At 43.4% G+C, this 18,450-nt stretch overlaps 4 protein-coding genes across 8 annotated transcripts in view; 3 read left to right on the top strand and 1 right to left on the bottom strand.

Annotated features, from left to right (window-relative positions):
• Window positions 1-3,289: 3,289 nt before the first annotated feature.
• Window positions 3,290-7,945, top strand: echdc2 (enoyl CoA hydratase domain containing 2). The gene is made up of 11 exons (XM_028403407.1): window positions 3,290-3,675; window positions 4,362-4,429; window positions 4,514-4,601; window positions 4,687-4,773; window positions 4,862-4,954; window positions 5,683-5,739; window positions 5,846-5,908; window positions 5,989-6,113; window positions 6,888-6,938; window positions 7,022-7,069; window positions 7,251-7,945. The coding sequence occupies exons 1-11, from the start codon at window positions 3,435-3,437 to the stop codon at window positions 7,326-7,328; spliced, it is 999 nt and encodes a 332-aa protein (XP_028259208.1). The 5' UTR covers window positions 3,290-3,434; the 3' UTR covers window positions 7,329-7,945.
• A 1,452-nt stretch (window positions 7,946-9,397) lies between these two features.
• Window positions 9,398-15,447, bottom strand: zyg11 (zyg-11 family member, cell cycle regulator). The gene is made up of 17 exons (XM_028403406.1): window positions 14,990-15,447; window positions 14,725-14,890; window positions 14,225-14,436; window positions 13,826-14,143; window positions 13,588-13,701; window positions 13,365-13,481; window positions 13,147-13,287; window positions 12,748-12,924; window positions 11,890-11,954; window positions 11,445-11,544; window positions 11,315-11,365; window positions 11,051-11,212; window positions 10,795-10,842; window positions 10,501-10,698; window positions 10,361-10,413; window positions 9,699-9,796; window positions 9,398-9,592 (listed from the first exon to the last, which is right to left on the bottom strand). Exons 1-17 carry the CDS (start codon window positions 15,017-15,019, stop codon window positions 9,408-9,410), a joined length of 2,235 nt encoding a protein of 744 aa, XP_028259207.1. The 5' UTR covers window positions 15,020-15,447; the 3' UTR covers window positions 9,398-9,407.
• Window positions 15,439-17,247, top strand: coa7 (cytochrome c oxidase assembly factor 7). Its single transcript, XM_028403409.1, has 3 exons — window positions 15,439-15,849; window positions 15,959-16,099; window positions 16,642-17,247. The coding sequence occupies exons 1-3, from the start codon at window positions 15,744-15,746 to the stop codon at window positions 17,085-17,087; spliced, it is 693 nt and encodes a 230-aa protein (XP_028259210.1). The 5' UTR covers window positions 15,439-15,743; the 3' UTR covers window positions 17,088-17,247.
• A 520-nt stretch (window positions 17,248-17,767) lies between these two features.
• The window catches only part of ralgps2 (Ral GEF with PH domain and SH3 binding motif 2), a 62,072-nt gene continuing 61,389 nt past the window's right edge, over window positions 17,768-18,450 (top strand). For 4 of the 5 annotated variants that reach the window (XM_028402950.1, XM_028402952.1, XM_028402947.1 and 1 more), the window contains exon 1: window positions 17,768-17,897. The gene's annotated coding sequence lies outside the window, so the exon portion shown is untranslated. The remainder of the gene's footprint in view (window positions 17,898-18,450) is intronic. The other variant, XM_028402949.1, reaches the window with a different exon arrangement.

Raw genomic sequence — 18,450 nt, 5'->3', positions numbered from 1 at the left:
CCTGTATACCCGTGCTAATGTACACGTTCAGAGAATGTTGCATGTCAAGGGTCTTGTATGACCAGCACGTGTTGTGTCATGCGCATGTTTTCTGAGTGTGTGTGGGTGAGGGGCAGGTTCAGCAGTAAAACGTCTTTATTTTTTAATAAGGGTGTGTTCAGTGTCAGCTGTCAACTGGCAGACAGCCCGTCTGATCCCTAACCAGAGGGGAGGGCCACCTCTGCCATTAGAGATGTCACTCACCTTTGCTCCACAGCCATTATTTCATGTCTTTCTCTGCTGGACTAAACAACGAGGACTGAAACTTTATCCTGACAGCAGAATGTAGTCAGTGCAGGGTGCACTCTGGCTCAACACTCCTCTTCAGTGTGTAGCCATAACTCCTCTCTCTGTGTTCTCCTTATGGCTCAGCGTGGTTGTAACTCTTCCTCCATTCTGCTTCATCTTTCAAGCTGTAAGTCTGAGGCTCTTTTTTCAGCACATAACCAGTTCCATCATTCTAATGTAATTGAACCAGACGTACCATCATCTATCAGACTACCTCTGTGCCGGCTACTGGATTTATGGATGCATGCTCTGAGGACAGAGAATGTGAATTATTTGGTGTATTTGCTGCTCTTAATGGCTCACTATGGATATATGTTTTGGGCTGTACAGTGCAAGGAGCTTTTACACATGTCAAACTGACAGACCTTCAGTAGAAATACTTTCTAATGAAGGCTTATAATTGAGTCACAATTATGCACTTCCCTCAACATCTGGGCCGAGCAGTTTGAGCAAAGAATGAAAAGGAAATGGTGCATTTCACAGGACTGTTTTTAGCTGCAGAAAAATGAACACAATGAGTGTGGCGCAGCAGGATGGATCGTGAGGGACAAACTATGATGGCTTCTTTTTTCGCAATTTTTGTGGCCACAACAATAATACTGCAGTCTTTCAACCTGTTTACTGGGTTTCACTCAGACACTATGACCTGACCTGGACCAGGAGAGAAAATTCTGTTCAGAATTGATTTCAGAGGTAACAAAATAACAGCAGTGACCACAGGCCAGTGACTATGGTACCAACATACTGAAGCCCCACATCCACATCTATTTACATGGAGTCATTTTTACTCCTTGTGTTGCAACTTTTTCACATTGGGTTTTTTCAGTTGTTGATACTTTAGAGTATGAGTTTCTTACCTATTTAAAAATTTAAACAGAATATGCTGTTTACATGAACATTGCCACTTATTGCAATTGTGTAGGAAGATGAGTTTCATCTTTCTCCTTTTGATGTTTTGGCCACATTAGCCTACTGCTACCAAGAACTGAAAGAAAATAATGATTTGCATGATATTAATAGATATTACAGTTATTAGGTATATTTGTGAACCTCTACAGAGACTAAAATATCTCAGACATTTCTCCTGACACTACAATATACAGGCCGACATTTGTATTCCTCATTTTGATTCCTTCTGACTTTGGTAATAATCTGATTTATCATGTCACTTTAATAAATGTAATGACAATAAGAGAAATAATAATGCTACAGTGTAGCATCAGACACAACGGTCATACAAATGGATCTCTGTGTTGTCTTATTCCTGGCAGATATCTCATCTCCACTAACAGGGTGCTTTTCACTTCCTGTGACTCAGGCCTGGCTCCATACCCTGTCACCAGGCCCCACCTCAGCTCTCTCTCACAGCACTGAGTCCTGCTGCTGGATCTCTCAGGTGTCCTTAGACAGCAGTGAAAATGGCACCGATGCTGGGCAAGGCCACCCAGTGAAATGAGAGGAAGAGTGCAGAAGAGCAACAGGACAGTTTTACAATCACCTGTCTGATACGAGACTGACCCCTGCAGGAGTGGAGGGGAAATGCTTGATTTTTGGCATCACAGAGAGTGTGAGGTGCCCAGGTTTATACTTGATAGACGAGGGTGTGAATCTGTCCAGCTGAAGCCTGGCCATGCTGCTTTATACAGGTGGAGGGAGGGAGGAGACATCCATCAAACTGACTGGCTCGACAAAACAGCTCCTCTCCTCTCATTTTGTCCTTTTTGAAGGCAGTAAATCCGGCTTGTGCGCTTTCCTCAGAGGCTGACTTGCTGTGACGCGTGTCCAACCCGCGTATCAGACTGTCTGTGTCAGTCAGACTCCATCAGGCTCAGCTCCTGTCACTCACACTGTGAAACTACAAGTGTCATCTTCCATCAGTTTTCCATCTCAAAGCACACATGAGAAGAGGGATGCCCAGACATCAAATCTGACCAACCTGTTTGCCTCTAAATCCATCAGGTAGCATTACAGGACACTGCAACACAACCTGCAAACTAATGCAAATCTCTTTCTCCCTTTACCTCTCAAATGCTGAACATTTATATTTAAGATGTCTCTCCTTTTACCTGTCATCATCTTACGCTTGCCTTCTTTGTGTTTAGCCAGTCAGTGTGTCTGTTCAGTAATGTTCAATTAAGTGAGTTTTAAATGTGTGCTTAGTGTGCATCTGTGCAGTTATGGTTATAGTTTCAGTTTCACTTTACACACCTCGTCCCTCTCTCCCTCTCATGACCTGATACCCTGCAGCACACACAGATCTGCACCTATAATTAATTTACACCCCAATACAAATAAACATGATTCATTGTGGTCAGAGTCATTGGCATCCATGTTAATTAGGAAGAATAAACAAAAGTCAGACAGCAATAAAACAGACATAAAATGTGACCAGAGAGCTAAAATAATTGTAATATGTCATAAACTGTGGATTACAACACACACACACACTAGTCTCAGACTGTTGTGCCATCAGAGCACCGTCTGAATACGTAATTGCATAACTTGTAAAGACCTGCTCAATAATGCAGAGTCAGACTAGACATGAGCAGCCTGACGGAAAACCTTACCTCAACAAGCAGCTTTGTCTGGCCAACAGTCCAGAGACAGGACAGCAGGCTGGAGGACAGTGTGTGTGTGTGTGTGTGTGTGTGTGTGTGTGTGATGGGACCTGAATCTGATTCATTTTAAGGACAAAAAACAAAAACGTCTAATGCAATAAATTATTAAATGTTACAGGCCAAGTTTCAGGTTAAGGATTGGGTTCTGGTCGTGTGTTAAGACATGAAGTAAACTGAGGAAGTTAAAATAAACTTTCACAATCAAAAAAAACTCCACTGTGGCGAACTGGCTGGTACAAAAATCCACTTTGTGCTAATACTACAATGAAACGAACAACTTCCGCATTTCACATGATGAAATCACATCCATGATCGTGCTGCGTTAATTGGAACTACCTTGTCTGAGCCGGTCCTTGCTGCGGATTGGAGAGTCAGGTCAGGAGCAGCCAAGTCCCTCCTCTCACAGGAAGAAACCTGCACCAAACTTCCTGCAGCTGTACGGCAACTTCACTGATCGACTTTCCTGCTTCTGGGAACTCTACAGCCAGCATGACAACTCTCTTTCGCAGGCTGACAGGGCCGAGGTGCTCGCTGTGGCGGTGCATGGCCCTGATTCAAGGGAAAACGCACAGTCGAACTTCCGATGTAAACTTCCGGGAGGCCGCGCAGCTCCTGGCCGGTGGCGGCCGCCCTCTGACGGGTTATAGCCGCGCTCAGTACCGCAGGCAGCACGCGGAGGCGGTAGAGCCGGTAGAGGTGGATTTGAAGCGGTTAGAGGGAGAAGACGATGGTAGGGAAACAATACATGTGGTGTAATGCAGTTCAAATACTGACAGACATTCAGTTAGCAGCACCTTTTTTTCAGTCATCCACCTGAGATGTGACGCTATTATTATTACAGCCTGAATCTGTCTGTGTTATCAACAGGCTGCCAACAGGCTGTGTGTTTTCTAGATTAATAATAAAATGGGCTGTTGTGTTTGAAGCACTTGTGGGATCACTGTTACATCATCATCAAGGTGGAATACTAACTAATCAAAGGCACAAATAAAAACCACAATAACAGTAAATTATATTAATAATGAACACCAAATAATTTTCTTGAACTACCTGATCAGTTTCCAGAATGTTCATTTTAATTTTTAATTAGAAAATAAGAGCAAAAGGGGCAAATGTCTAATTGTTAATTTAACAGACTGCTGTGATTGCTGTGAAAGTGTCACCAAAATATAACCACTCCTCATCCAAACCACTTCACCCTCAACCAGGTAGTGGGAGTAGAGTCATTTATCAATAGTTTATTCATTACATTTTGGACAATTGATTGATCAAATGAAACGATTGTTACCTGACAGTGTTAGTCATCCACACAGACTTGACTGTGAATTGCTATAGTTTGTGGTTCAGTGGATTATAAACTCATGTTAAATGATTAAAAGTTTCAGTTAAAGTTTAATTTCAGTCTTTTTATCTCAGGGATAGTGGAGGTGCTGCTGTGCAGACACAAAGCAAGAAATGCTCTTGGCCACGTGTTTGTGTCACAGGTGAGCAAACCTCCACACTGCACAAACACACAGTGACAAACACACACGCTGTGCAGACTGAGACGCTGTGTCCCGTGTGTGCAGATGAGGGAGCTGGTGTCCTCTCTGTCCAGTGACTCAGCAGTGCGTGTGGTCGTCTTCAGGAGTTTAGTACCAGGAGTTTTCTGTGCGGGTGAGTGTTATTTTTCTGAAACATGCATTTGTGATCAAAGTGTGTGTAAAGATGACTGAGTATGTGTATGTTATGATGTCTTTAGGTGCAGACCTGAAAGAGAGGGCTCTGATGAACAACTCAGAGTCGGACCTGTTTGTTCACGGCCTGCGGTCCCTCATGACTCAAATAGGTGAGACGGAGAAAGAACCGATGTATAGATGGTAATTAATTGGTCGCCTTTGTTTCATTTGATGCTATTTTCTCCCTTCGTTTGGTAGCTTCACTGCCTGCGCCGACCATCGCAGCGATGGATGGCGTCGCCCTGGGTGGTGGACTGGAGCTCGCCTTGGCCTGTGACCTCCGCACTGCTGGTGAGTGACCTCTGAACCCTCATCTATCAACCATGAATTTGATGAGTCTGCATCATGCCAGGTGATATTAATAAGGTTGGAAAGGAGATGTCATGTTCTCTTTACAGCTGTCACCAATCCAGTCATGTCAGATCAGTGGCTGAGTCTAAACAGGGCGGTGGAGGCTAGTTGCTTCCACTTAGGGCTATTTCTCGAGACTCACAATTCCCTCGTTGCATCAGTGCAGATTAGAGGAGCGCTTTTCAACCTGCTTGTCAGGGCAAGTCAGGGAAAAGAAGTTTTTGTTTTCATATTAAAATGTAAAATAGAAAGCCAGTCAGGATGAATGTCTGACTGGTGACAGACACATATCCTGTGCGGTGCGGTCGTTGTGAATATGCATTTTGAACTACCGTACATCAGTATATATACATTAATACACAATGAAAGTAAAGGTGTGATTTTCACCTGTAGCATTAATGATCACTTGATGAGCTTAGGGGTAATGATAGCTTGTGAGGCAAGACACGTCTGGCCAGCTGTTCATACAGATGAATCTACATCTGATTGGTTATATTAGGCACAGCAGCTCCATGATTGGTCGGGCAATGATGAGCAAGGTGAGCAGGTGTTTGCGTCTAATGTTCTGACAGGGGCATCAGTCAGACTTTACACCCTCCCCAGCTTCATGGCACTCAGCAGCATAGACCTTCAGCTGTCCTCTGTTTGTGTGTGTGTGTGTGTTACAGCATACTCAGCACAGATGGGTCTGATTGAGACGACACGGGGGCTGCTCCCAGGGGCGGGTAAGATGAACAGAGGTTACAAAAATGACCCTGCACTGTATTGTGTGTCTAAGTAGAGAGACAAAGCAGCTGTGAGGAGTTGACCTTGAAGTGGTTTGTCCTGTAGGGGGCAGTCAGCGGCTGCCGCGGATGGTCGGCATAACTCTGGCAAAAGAGCTCATCTTCACAGGTGGGAGTACAGAAACGCTGCTATAGGCACAGTGGTTATCGTTGAGGCGGTTGTGTTTCAGTCTGTGTTTCTGTTATCAGGTAGGCGTGTGGGAGGGCAGACAGCTCTGGAGATGGGACTTGTAAACAGAGCTGTGGAGCAGAACCAGTCAGGAGACGCTGCCTTCAGAGAGGCACTCAGCCTGGCCAGAGAGATACTGCCCCAGGTTAGAGTATGAACGCACACATTTTTCATTCTGCTACACACTGATGCATCTCAACTCCTTCAGGCCACAGATCTACTCTCTTACCTCGTCCCTGCTTCTCAACATCTCTGCCACGTCTCGTCTGCCTCTTCATTTCGCCTTCCTCCAGTCCTGGTGTTTTTCTTCCCACCTTCTCCTCGCCTCTCCCTCCGCTCCTTCCTCTCTCCAGGCCTCTGTCATTCCATATATCTTTCACTCCAGTTCAGATGCCCGCGGTTGGCAGGGCCAGAGTGGCAGTCAAGTGGAGAAATGGACTGCAAATAGCTGCACACACACACACTAACAGACACATGCCTGGTTTGGTGTGGTCAGCGGTTACTCTAAATGAAAGTGACATAGTATTTAAGAAGTCTGTGCAATTAACTCAAATGTAGGAGTTTATACAATTATAATTTATTAGTTACTTACTTACTATTAAGTTTATTTCAAGTGTTGGTCACATTTGTGCTGCACAGGCTGCATCAGCACTGCTGTTTATCATGCTGATTACATCAGAAGACAATATATAGAGATGAATGAAGCCTCACCCAGAGGTTTCCTGAAGACGTTTCAAAGCTCACTGTGGTCTGGCTTGAAGCAGGGCAACTATACATGTAAAGTTTTACTTGATCCTTGATTCCACCCACTTCATTTACTCAGAGTGGGCTTGCTGTAAATCTGTGTATTACAGACATATTTAACATTCGCTTTGATGATTATTTATTATTTATTAGTCTCTTCCTATGTGTTGCACAGGCTCCTATTGCCGTGCGGATGGCAAAACAGGCAATAAACAGAGGCACAGAGGTACACTGGGATTCACATGTCTTCACTAATGTCAAACATATTGTTACGTCACATGATTGCAATGCCTGGTTTCTGCACTTTAGGTTGACATTAATTCAGCGATGGCAATAGAGAGGATGTGCTATGCACAGGTAAGTCATTCTGTGCTTTAGTAGTAATTAGTTTGCATGATTGCTGTGGGTTAGGTTAAAATAAAACTTCTAAACCCAAGATGTGAATCAAATATAACACGTCAGTGAAGCAGTGCACGAGTCCAGCTTTGATGTCGTCTGTAATCAGGTCACCTGCCCACCACTTGCACTTTGATTTCAGGTCATTGCCACTCGGGATCGGCAGGAGGGTATGGCAGCCTTCATAGAGAAGAGACCTCCACGCTACACTGGGGAATAAACTTTCCTGAGCTGTGTCTGTAATCTCATGTCAGACAAACATCCATTGATTGCCTGCGTGCATCCAGCCAGTGTCAATACCTTGGATCAGGTCATGCTCATTATTGCTTCTGTGCTTTTGTGACAGGATCAGGATGGCTGATGGCACTGGCAATAAAGACTTTGTTTTTTATCATACGTTTTTAGATTTTATAGGTGACTAAATAAAAAAAGCCAAGCAGGTAACATGTCCAGTTTATGGCAACATACATTCTTTATTTCCTAGCTTGAAAACGTGAGCAGCATGGCACCGTCATAGCAATACAGTATATTGGCGTTTTAGCATCTTTCATTTGAATTAAATTCCTGTGTAAAACTCAAACTGGCCTTTTGTCATCATCATCCAGGTAAACCAGGTTATCAGGAGCGACAAAAAATTACAATTTTTTTCCTTGAAACGTGAGCATTTCCTCACATGCATAAGCAAGCTCACACAACAATAACAGGTTTACTGAAAACAATAGGGCCATAAATCACTGAGCAGACGAGGTGATATGTATGCTTTCCTAGTACCCTCTTGTAGCCCAGTTATGAATTTGACATACACAGTCATCTGCCGTCACAGGTCTTTCTCCTGAAACCCTAATTTACTCTGAAACCTAATTTAATTGTGTTTTCACAGATGTATCAAGGGTGTAAAAGCTGTTTTCAGAATTAATGTTGGTTGTGGTTGCATAGAAAATGGTGAGCTGAACAGGGAGAATGTGACCACATTGTCAGCATCAATGTATTCAGTGAATATGCTAATGGAACATGGCCAATTATTTCAGAATACAGAATAGGAGATAAATGCCCTTAAGTGTTTTGGATTTTCTAATCACTCTCTTTGTAAACATGCTCACTGCTTAACCCTTGTTTGTCCCTAATGAGCAAACTGAAAGAAATGTAACATACACCAGAATAATGCCATGCAACCATTATAACCAGTCCTTAACAAGTAATATTTCTGGTTCTTTATCTAATATGTACAAATTACATACACTCTTTAAGATGCAGCTACTTGTACAGACGTACATACACGCATGCTCACACCAAAGTGCTGTCTGTCTTAAAGACACTCGGACGCATAGCAAACATACCATTATATACACAAGCTTCTCAAAGAGAAAACAGAATCAATACAAATGTACATCTGTCAAAACTATGCTGACCACATCATTATTGCCATTTAAGTCCAGAGAAGTACATTTGCATCTTACCAGACAAACTGACCATTGTACTCATCATGTAAAGTTTTCTGCTCTGCTGGTTCTGCCTCGGGTACAACTGCCTATGTTTAGAAAAGCAAATAGAATTAGTTTTGATCTGTGAAATTCACTGAATTCTCCCTTGCCAATTGTCCCATCAATTCAAAGGCTTTAACTTATAAAAAGACGAAATAAAGTGGGCAGCCATGGTAGTATTGCAGCCCCCGAGGCACCGGAGCTCTGCTATGAACAAACAAGCAGGCATTCCTAAAATGAACAGTACAAGCTTTCAGACAGCATGCTTCAGCTCACAGCAGCGTCATGCGTATAATTAATGAGCTAATCAACCAATTCAGACAACCAGCACACTCGGTAAATGTTTGAGGGCAGCAGGGTGTTGACCCTCAGTTGGGGGGGTTAATTTCCAAACTGAGATTTGTGCACCGACAGGTTTTTGGTACAAAACTCACCTTGATGCCAAAGTCAGACTCACAAGAATGAGCACAAGCACAACCTCATGGTGAGATTTGAGCTTAAAATTAATTTAACAGGTTGTTATAATTCATTTTTTTTGCAAACAGAAATATTCTTGCTTCGAAACACACAAAGAAAATAAATAAGTTTAGGGTGTGCAAAGAATTGCATTGTCTGTGTCCTTTACATGGTTTGCTTTCTTGAGATTCCTGTGTGTTTTTGCAAACACAAAATTCTTTCAAGGTGGTATCCAGCTTAGTGTCCTCTTCTTGATCAAAGGGCCTCTTTTTCTAAGAGAAAACATAAAAGGTTGAAACTCGCCAGCCACTGGGAGACTAAGATAACAGATGAATGTTGTGCGTGCCTTTACCACTATAAGGTTACTGTGGCGGCGGGCGGCGGCTTGTCTGTACTGGCTGGCCAGTGCGGACCCTGTGGCGCTGCAGGCTCTCCAGAATGCTCTCAGCCAGCAGTTTGACGTCTTTGTGGGTCTGTGGGTGTGTATACACGTGCTCCAGCTGCTGCAGGCCACCCTCCTCTAGCAGCATGCTGCAGTAACGAGGAGCTGCAGACAAGGCAGTTTGTGTAGGTGAGTGACACTAAAGTGTAAATGAAGGAGTAAAGTCGATAAATCTAGTGTAAGAAATATAATTTTAAAATGTGCGTCTCACCGTTCTTGCTGCAGACATGTTGCATAGCCCAGGCTGCCCACAGCTGGACACCTGGGGTGTGAAAACACTCCAGTAGAGGAAAAAAGGGGTTAAAAGACCTAGAGAAAGAGACAACAACAATACATTTACCCACTAAGTTTGTAGTTCTCTCAATACTAACACATCATTTACAACATTGAAGGTCATAACACAGGATCCCCACAAAAGATCCAAGAGTGAAGTCCAGTTTCTGAAAACATCAACGCAACTCACTGACCATTTAAACTGATGAGCCTTTTTATGTTTAATCAGGCACATTTTTTCTGTCCTAAAAAGAACCCTCACACTGTGCTGACTTAAGCCCTTTCTGCACAGGATTAGTGTCACCCGGGGACTTCATGTGATTTAGAAATGCCCCTGCTAAGTGAAATGTGTTTTTACATTATCCTTGTTACTTTACTATTTACAGACAGAAGATCTGCTGAGCCACTTGACAGAGCAAAAACTGTTCCTTGCTTCATAATGGCATTGTGGTCCATATCATCGACCTTCCAGATATTGCTCTTGGATGTATCTGAGTTTTACTTTTTTTGTTAAATGTGTCCTTCTGTTTTGTACGAGGCTCCTAAATTTACACCAATCTATCTTACTATAAACAGTACAGCAGAGAATCTGCATCTCACCTGTAGGCCACCATTTCACACTCGGGTGGAGGCCACTTCATAATGACAGCATGCTATAGAGAGACAAAGGTATCATGCTTAGAGCAACTTTAACAAATATTTGTGTGTTTATGTGTTTGAGGCGTTTTGCTTATTCCTACCAGCTGTTCAAGCAGTGAGGATCTAAGACTGGGGCTGAGCATCCAGGCCTCTTCGCCCCGTGACGTCAGATGTGCAAGGATGCCTGCAGCAAAGTAGCTGACCTCCACCTCTGGGCTGTGAAGCAAGGTGCTGATATGGTCCAGAAAGTCCTGTACCATTAATTCTCCATGCAGTTCCCCAACCTCTGCTATGTTGTTCTACACAACAAAGGTGAAGAGGGACTTGTGATGTCTTGGTTTTATTCATCTATTCAATATTCAGTTTAAAGGGTAATAAAATAGCAGTAAACTCACCAAAAGCCCAAGAACCTTCTGCTGGATAGAAGATTCATTTGGAAAAGACTGCAGGGAGGGAAGGGGGAAGTGGGGGAGGTAGGGACACAAAACAACAGTGAGTCAGCCTACCCCACAGGCATGTATACTCGCACTGAGGGATACATAATTAAGTGTGATGATTAACTGCTATAGAAATCTGCTCAGAGCTGTTCTGTATGTCACTGAATGTTGAATGAATGTTCATTTACATGCACATGTTGACATTTCTACATACCTCTAGAACTTTAATAAACAAATCCAGCCCCTGGTTCTCAATAAAATGTCGACAGGTTGTTGGTGATTCATCTGTGAGATTCCAGAGTGCACTCAGTGTAAATTTGAGGGTAGCGTCCACCACTCCCTGAGTTGCCTTCTGACGCACAATGTGAAGCAGTTGCTGCAAGGAAAAGAGAGAGAGGGAGAGAATGAATGCATTTGTACTAAAAAATTACCTTTTTTGGTAAATCAGTACAAGCAGCAAGAAATCAACTGAACATACCTTCACTATAAACAGCTCTGCACCCAGCTGGGCTGTCTGCTCTGTGGACAACTGCAAACACCATGGTGTTAACATGAAATCATACCAATGCACCAAGAGCACATCAAAAACACAGGACAAAATTATATACCTTAGCAGCCAGTATGGAAATAATAGCAACAGCCATCCTCTGCATGTTCTGGTCTTCATGATTGCAGAGCCACTGCATAACAAGTTTGGCAGCTTCAAATCTTGTGAACAGGAAAAAGAAGGAAGCAAAGAAATGACATTGTAAATTATGTCTGATAGAAAAGGTGTTACATCACAACCAGACAATTACTCAACTAATGGGTTTCCTGGTGTAGTTTGTTTATGTGTTTTTTTTTGACATTTGATCAGCAGTGGAAATTAACATTCAGATTTCAAAGATCCTGGAGTTCACTGCAAGATCTACTGGTTTTACTGCAATGCATGCAAGAAATTAGCAAAGCAAGCAAAAATTTAAGTTAAGATCTGAATACGTCTTCCACCACTGGATTTGATTATGATAGATTAGAACTATTTGTCATGACATTAAAAAAATTGTTGGTGCTCACCTGTTGAATGGAACCTCTTGCAAAATGCGATCACTGCACAGAGACAGCAGGCAATTTTTCTGCAGCTAAAACAAAAAGCAAATAGGCACCATTGTAGAAGCTGACATATGTCCAACTGCAGTGTTCTCATGTAGTTTGTTAATGTTCTTTGTCTTATCAGTCTGTTTAGTGACCAACAAAAGGCACGTGCAGAAATCACAGGTATGTAATTGTGCATGGTCAAGCTTACGGTAAGGTTGTGCCCATTTTTGAATGACCTAATGTCATGTCAAAACATGATTAAAATATTCAATATTGTAATGCATATGCCATGACATACCTTGGCTTGACACAACAGCACACCCTACCACTTCTAATCAGATCTCTGCATGTGGTCCCCATACATGTCAGTTTACAGGGATTTTTACCTTTCATTACTAAGGAACAAAGCACTACATGTGTATATATGCATTGTTTTACATGTCAATGTAAAATACAAAAGAAACCAAGAAAGGGAAGCTGCAGCTTGTTCTGGCTTTAGGAAGTTCCCCAGATTGTCAGAATTTTCTGGTTGTCACAATACAAATAAATTGCAAACACCTTTTCCCTCTCTAGATGTTTCCTATCGAACACAGTGCACTTTAAATGTCACTGGCACCTGCCACTGCCTTTCCAGTGCCTTGGACCAAAACGATGCTCATCCTCCCGTTTGAGACTCAGATAAATGGATGCAACATCATTGCAGCTCTTCTCTACACGACATTTAAGTCGGCTCCAGACATGATGACATGTCACAAAAAAACAATGTAGGGTTTTCTAAACAGACTCACAGTATTAGGAAACTGTTTAACAGCATTGGCATTGCAGGCATAAAGCTACCTGTTGATGGTTGGGGAAGGTCCTCATGGCCTCCAGGAGAAGCTGAGTGACAGTACTCAGCAGACGGACCGGCATTCCTGCTGCCAGGTCCTGTTTCGTCAAGTTAAACACACATGCACTGGCTGCCAGTTGGACATTCAGAGTGGCAGGGTGATTCTTCATACCCAAAACCACCAACTAAGCAAGAAAACAAGAGAAAGGAAGTAATATGTGAGCCCAATGAGGAACTTATTGTGTGCAAATGTAATGTTGAAATTCTTAACAACGTCCTGCAAAAGCTCTTAATAGGATATTTACAGCTCCTGTATTATTTACCCATGACAACATGCTACAGTTTTCTTATACCTGAGAGAAAAACATGTGCCTCAATGAATCAGGAGTTCAATAATGTCACTTCACCTTCAGGATGTCAGGTCTCGGTTTCTCCATGACGTGGGTCAGGCTAAACAGATGAAACAGCGCTTCTCTCACAAAGCCTTCCCTCTCACTGTAGCGCCGCAGCGCCTCACAGATCTGAGTCTCATTAGCTTCTCCAGTTACCTGTTTACATGCAGATAACAACTTAGCAACCCTGAACTGCTATACACTTTGTTTTGTGTGTTGTTATTTATACATGCCTTCAGATTTCCTTCTCCAGACAGGAAGTCAGAAAAACCTGCATCGGTGGCCAAAAGTCCCACAAAGGTCATCCCAGGTCTCTCTTCAACAAATACCTTAACAGCTGCGTCTGTCACCTGCAACATTCACAAATATAGTAATAAAATAACTCACAGCTTCTCAGCATCTATTTACTTACAATAAAGGAAAACTCAGGAGACACATGAACACGTACACACATACCTGTTTCCTCCCCGAAACATCAAGGGATACAAGAGCAGGAAGGATCCCCGGCTGTCCAAGAAGTTGACGAGCCACGTCAGAAGTAAACTGCTTATCATCACTAATGTCCAGGTGCTGCATAGGTGGGATTTCACACAAACGCAAACCGGACACAAACAAACAAGGCTTGTGAAATCACAGAGACAGCAAATTTCTTGCAATACACAAACAGAAACACACATTGCTAAAGTCCACAAACCTGCAATACATCTAACTGGCCGATGACTCCCAGCAGCTGAGCAGTGCTCATCTCGAGCCTTTTCAGCTGGTGCAGCGTTAGTGAGCGCAGGCGGTCCTTCAGGCCCAGCAGTGGGCTCAGGTTGGTGACTGAAGTGTTGGAGAGGTCGAGGCTCTCAAGTCGGGGCAGGGAGCAAACATCAACCAGCCCAGAGTCATAGAAGTCTACATTAGCTAAAGAGAGAGAGCGCAGCCCCTGGAGGGCGCTGAAGCGGTACCAGATGGGATCTTCCAGAGAGGACATGGTTAGACCCGTCAAAACAAGTCGCTGGAGGGACTCCTGCAGGATGGTTGAGGAGAAGTTTTTTACATTTCAAGGAAATAAAGGGTGGTCACATAACTTGTTGTGCTTTGACGTTACCTGGCAGGATTTGTTGGTGGCTAGCCCCTGCAGTATATCAGGAATGGTAAGGTCTGCATTGACCCTGGCAGCATCCAGCTCCAACAGTCTGTGAGGACACAGGGCTTTCTGGAAGGCCTCTGCAGAGATCCGTGCTGTACGCACACAAGCTCGCCTCAGCCGCAGGTATTCACAGTTCCGAAACACACCCACTGTACTGTCATTCAGCAGACCTGTAGCAATAGAAAGTGTGGCAAGGTTAATCTTTGGGGTGCACACAGCCTTGCACAATACGGCCTGTGTTTACCAAGGACAGAAACTCAGGTTAGGGGACAGCATAAGATCAGATAAAGTGGCTAAAATATTTCAAACCTTATCATCGAGTATCAACAAAACATATCACAGTAAAGATCTCTTGTTTTTGTTTTAGTCTTAGTTTTAGTCTACGTGAAACAATGAGACGGATATTATGTGCTTAAAAATGAAAGTTTTCACTGTGGCTTTTAGAGGTCCAGGTTTACCTTCAGTGGCCATCTTGGCCAGTAGCTGGTCTGCTAGCTCCTGTGGGAAGAGCACAGCCTCCCTGAAGCAGAGTGAACCATCAGGGCGCTTCACACAGAAACACTCCAGGTTTTGGCTCACATAGGTGAGACACAGGTCTATCAGAGTCGCTGGAGATGCTTCGTCCTGGAAATGAAAACGGGACGTTTGCTGATGTTGCATTTAACGTTTTTTGTTGGTATTCTACAAACGTCACACAAATCAAATGAGGCCACTGCAACTTACCGTGTTTAGGAAACTACAGGCCATAGCCATGATAAAAACAAATGTAGTTTTAGCTTATGCAACCGAGACTGGTGTCTATTTTAACACGAAAAAATGCGGCTACGTGGCTAGCTGTTCCAGTCAGCCTGCCCGAGCGTCGGGATTTGTGCTAATTACTCTAACTGTACCAGAAGAAGACGACGCGCAAGCACCAGCGGAGGTTTGCGGAGACCAGCTAGCTAGCTCACTTGTTGTTGCTTCCGTGGAGGAAAATCACTCTCCGTGGAAAACTGTCGAATGCTGTCGGCTGTGGTGGAATTCATATCGACCAGTGACTGCAGCCACCGAAACTCCGAGCAGAAGAACCAGTTGAAGATCTATTTTTTTTTCGGAAAACACCGGGATCTATTTTTGACTAGACCGACTAGACAGACAGTAAACAAAGGTCACATCACCGGAAGTACATGTGCGAAGGGGGCTGGACTACGGAAGCTTGCGAGGAGAGTTACAAAACCAGGAAGAGATCATGTTGAGACAAGCGTGACTACGTTCTTGTGTTTCTCACAGGAAAACAATTATACAAGTATTTTATATTTAAATAATTTAAATAACCTTTGGGACAGCAGCCATCTCATGTCGCGGTTTATGTTTAGGGAAACCTCTAACTTCGTTTATTCCAGTCACTCGCCAAGGTCAAGCAGCAGTGAATGAGAGGATCAAGCCTTCAACACATTGATTTTCTTACAGGTTAACGCGGACCTGCAAAAGTGCAGAAATGGCTGGACTTATAAACTTTGAAGATGAGAATGAGGTGAAACAGTTTTTGGATAATTTAGGAGTGGAGTACAGCTACCAGTGCTACAAAGAGAAGGACCCTGAAGGTAACAGTCTGCGCTGTTCAGAGAGCAGTGGTGCTGAAACACAGAACATTAAAACGCATGTGTTAGGTAAGCTGGCTTCACTTTTTTACCCTTCATACGTTTTCTTTAGGATGCCAAAGGCTGGCTGATTACTTAGAAGGGGTGAAGAAAAACTACGAGTCTGCAGCACAGGTGTTCAAACTCAACTGTGAAACACATGGGCATGGAGAAAGCTGCTATAAAATTGGAGCTTACCATGTAACAGGCAAAGGTAAGTTAAAACAGCCCCTGTTTACCCTCTCTGAAGTGTGAGATGTATTTAAAAAACCAAGGACCTTTTTCATTGAGCCACCTCTATTTCCACAGGTGTTGTCTGTGTGAAGTAAGTAAATCACAGATAGCTGAATTAACATTGGACTCAGTATGATAACAAAGAAAGAAAAAGAAAGAAGTGTGACACATGAAACCATACAACCCAAGCAGGGTGCTGTAAAACAGTTCATTATTTTATTGATTAGACTATGATATTAAGAGTTTCAGTTCAATATGCTCCAGAAAGGTTTGGAGTAGTTTTTCTTCCACTGCCTACCACACACCTTTGATGTTTAAAGGTCAAATTTTGATAGTGATGGAACTTTTTCTAGGGTGTGTATGTATGGCACTAATACTATGACAGACACACATCAACATTTTTTAACGCATGAACTTCTTCTACCCAACACTATCTTCTACACATAAAGAGTTAGTATTATTGATACTTTTCTACTCAAGGTGCATGAAATCGTGTTGTCAGTAATCTCCCTTTGTTACCAGGTGGTGTTGCTGAGTGTCTAAAAACAGCCTACTCCTGCTTCATGCGCTCCTGCAATGCTGGAGGGAAGAAGTCTGTAGACGCCTGCCATAACGTGGGTCTGTTAGCCCATGATGGACGAGCTATGGAAGGCGGACCTGACCTGGTGGCAGCTCGGCAGTACTATGAGAAGGCCTGCGCTGGTGGTTTTGCACCTTCGTGCTTTAACCTAAGTGCTTTATTCATCCAGGGCAACTCCAAAGGCCTGGCATCAGATATGAGTCTGGCATTGAGTTACGCAAACAGGGCGTGTGAGCTGGGACATGTGTGGGGCTGTGCCAATGCAAGTCGGATGTACAAACTTGGGGACGGCACAGAGAAGGATGAAAAGAAGGCGGAGGAGCTGAAGAATCGGGCGAGGATGCTGCACGGGTTAGAGAAGGAAAGGCAGCTGAAGTTTGGGGAGTGATTGTGATACAAGTGATTAAATTATCATTGTTTTGATGTTGTTTGCTTGAACAAAACATGGTCACAAGGTTAAAGATTGAACATGATGACATTAGGCTGGACATGTGGACAATGTTTACAAAAACAAAAAAAAAACAATAAATAAATCTCAGTTTACTTACCATAGTTGTTTTTATGCTTCTATCTGATGAGTTTATACGGCCAAAAGGGCAGTTCTTGAATATTCAGTAGTTATTAGAAATTAACATTTAATTAAAACCAAGCTAATTTTTGCAAAAACATAAATAATCATTCATGAGGCCTCATGTGTGGCGTGACTATGAGTGAGGATAACGTGTGTTTATATCAGTAGCACTTTGCCCTACATTCATAAGGGAACAACAATACTTGGACCACAAGAGGGAGTCAGATTCAAACTCCTAAACTTTGCTGCTCAGCTCAAACTAGACGCTTCATCCTGGGGTCTGGGACTCAAATAGACAAAGAGATGTGCGAATGCCACCTGTCAAGGTTGGAACAGTCACTGTATTATTAGCAAAACTGCACATAATGCAGGCGGGAACAAAAGGTCTGTGGGCATAAAAAACTGAAGTAAGCCGGTGGGTTGAGGTTGACGGGCGGACTGGCCCGTTTGCACCCTGGAAGCTCCGCCCAGCCGTGCGTCTCAGCCCTCATTCAAAACAGAACACAGCTGTTGCGAGGCGCATCGTCGTGTCCGGAGCGTTAGCCTAAAAAAACTGTTAGCTGTCTGCTGTCTTCTGATGTGCCCGCTGGAATATCAGCAGAGGAAAGAGGAAAACGGCGCACTTCGGTGAGTTACGGAACAGTATGAGGCAAACTTTGTTGTTCTTAGTGGCATCATCTTAAAAAAAAAAACCCTCCACACGCCGTCGAGTTAGCAGGCTAACGCAACGTAAAGCCCCACGGCGGGTTTGGGTGTGTTTGTTTTAAAATGCAGGATGCTCCCCTATCAAAGTAGATCGCCATCCATCAAGAAGAGGAGGGGGCGCGGAGATACGACAGATAGAAACGATAAGCTAAAACTCAGGACTTGCCCACGTTGTTGTTATGTAGACTCTGTAGCGGGATGCACTAGTTTATTTTATCCATTATATTAATTTCTTCTCCACCCACGTGAAGATATGGTCGCCCCACCACACTCTCTGAAGGCGCACCGAGGAGTTTGATGTCATGCTAATAAATCATGCGCGCCCCTTCTAAGCTAATGCCTCAAGCTAGTTAGCGAGAATTACAAGATGCTAATGTGGAAATCCGTTAGAGTCAGTCAGTTAGCCACTCGTGATTCGTACTTAGTTGACTAGTTGCTATACAGTTAGCTTCTGTTTCAGGGTGCAGGGAGTTTA

Source organism: Parambassis ranga, chromosome 4, assembly GCF_900634625.1.
Source record: "Parambassis ranga chromosome 4, fParRan2.1, whole genome shotgun sequence".
NCBI lineage: Eukaryota > Metazoa > Chordata > Actinopteri > Ambassidae > Parambassis > Parambassis ranga.
This window is presented reverse-complemented; position numbering and strand designations above follow the sequence as displayed.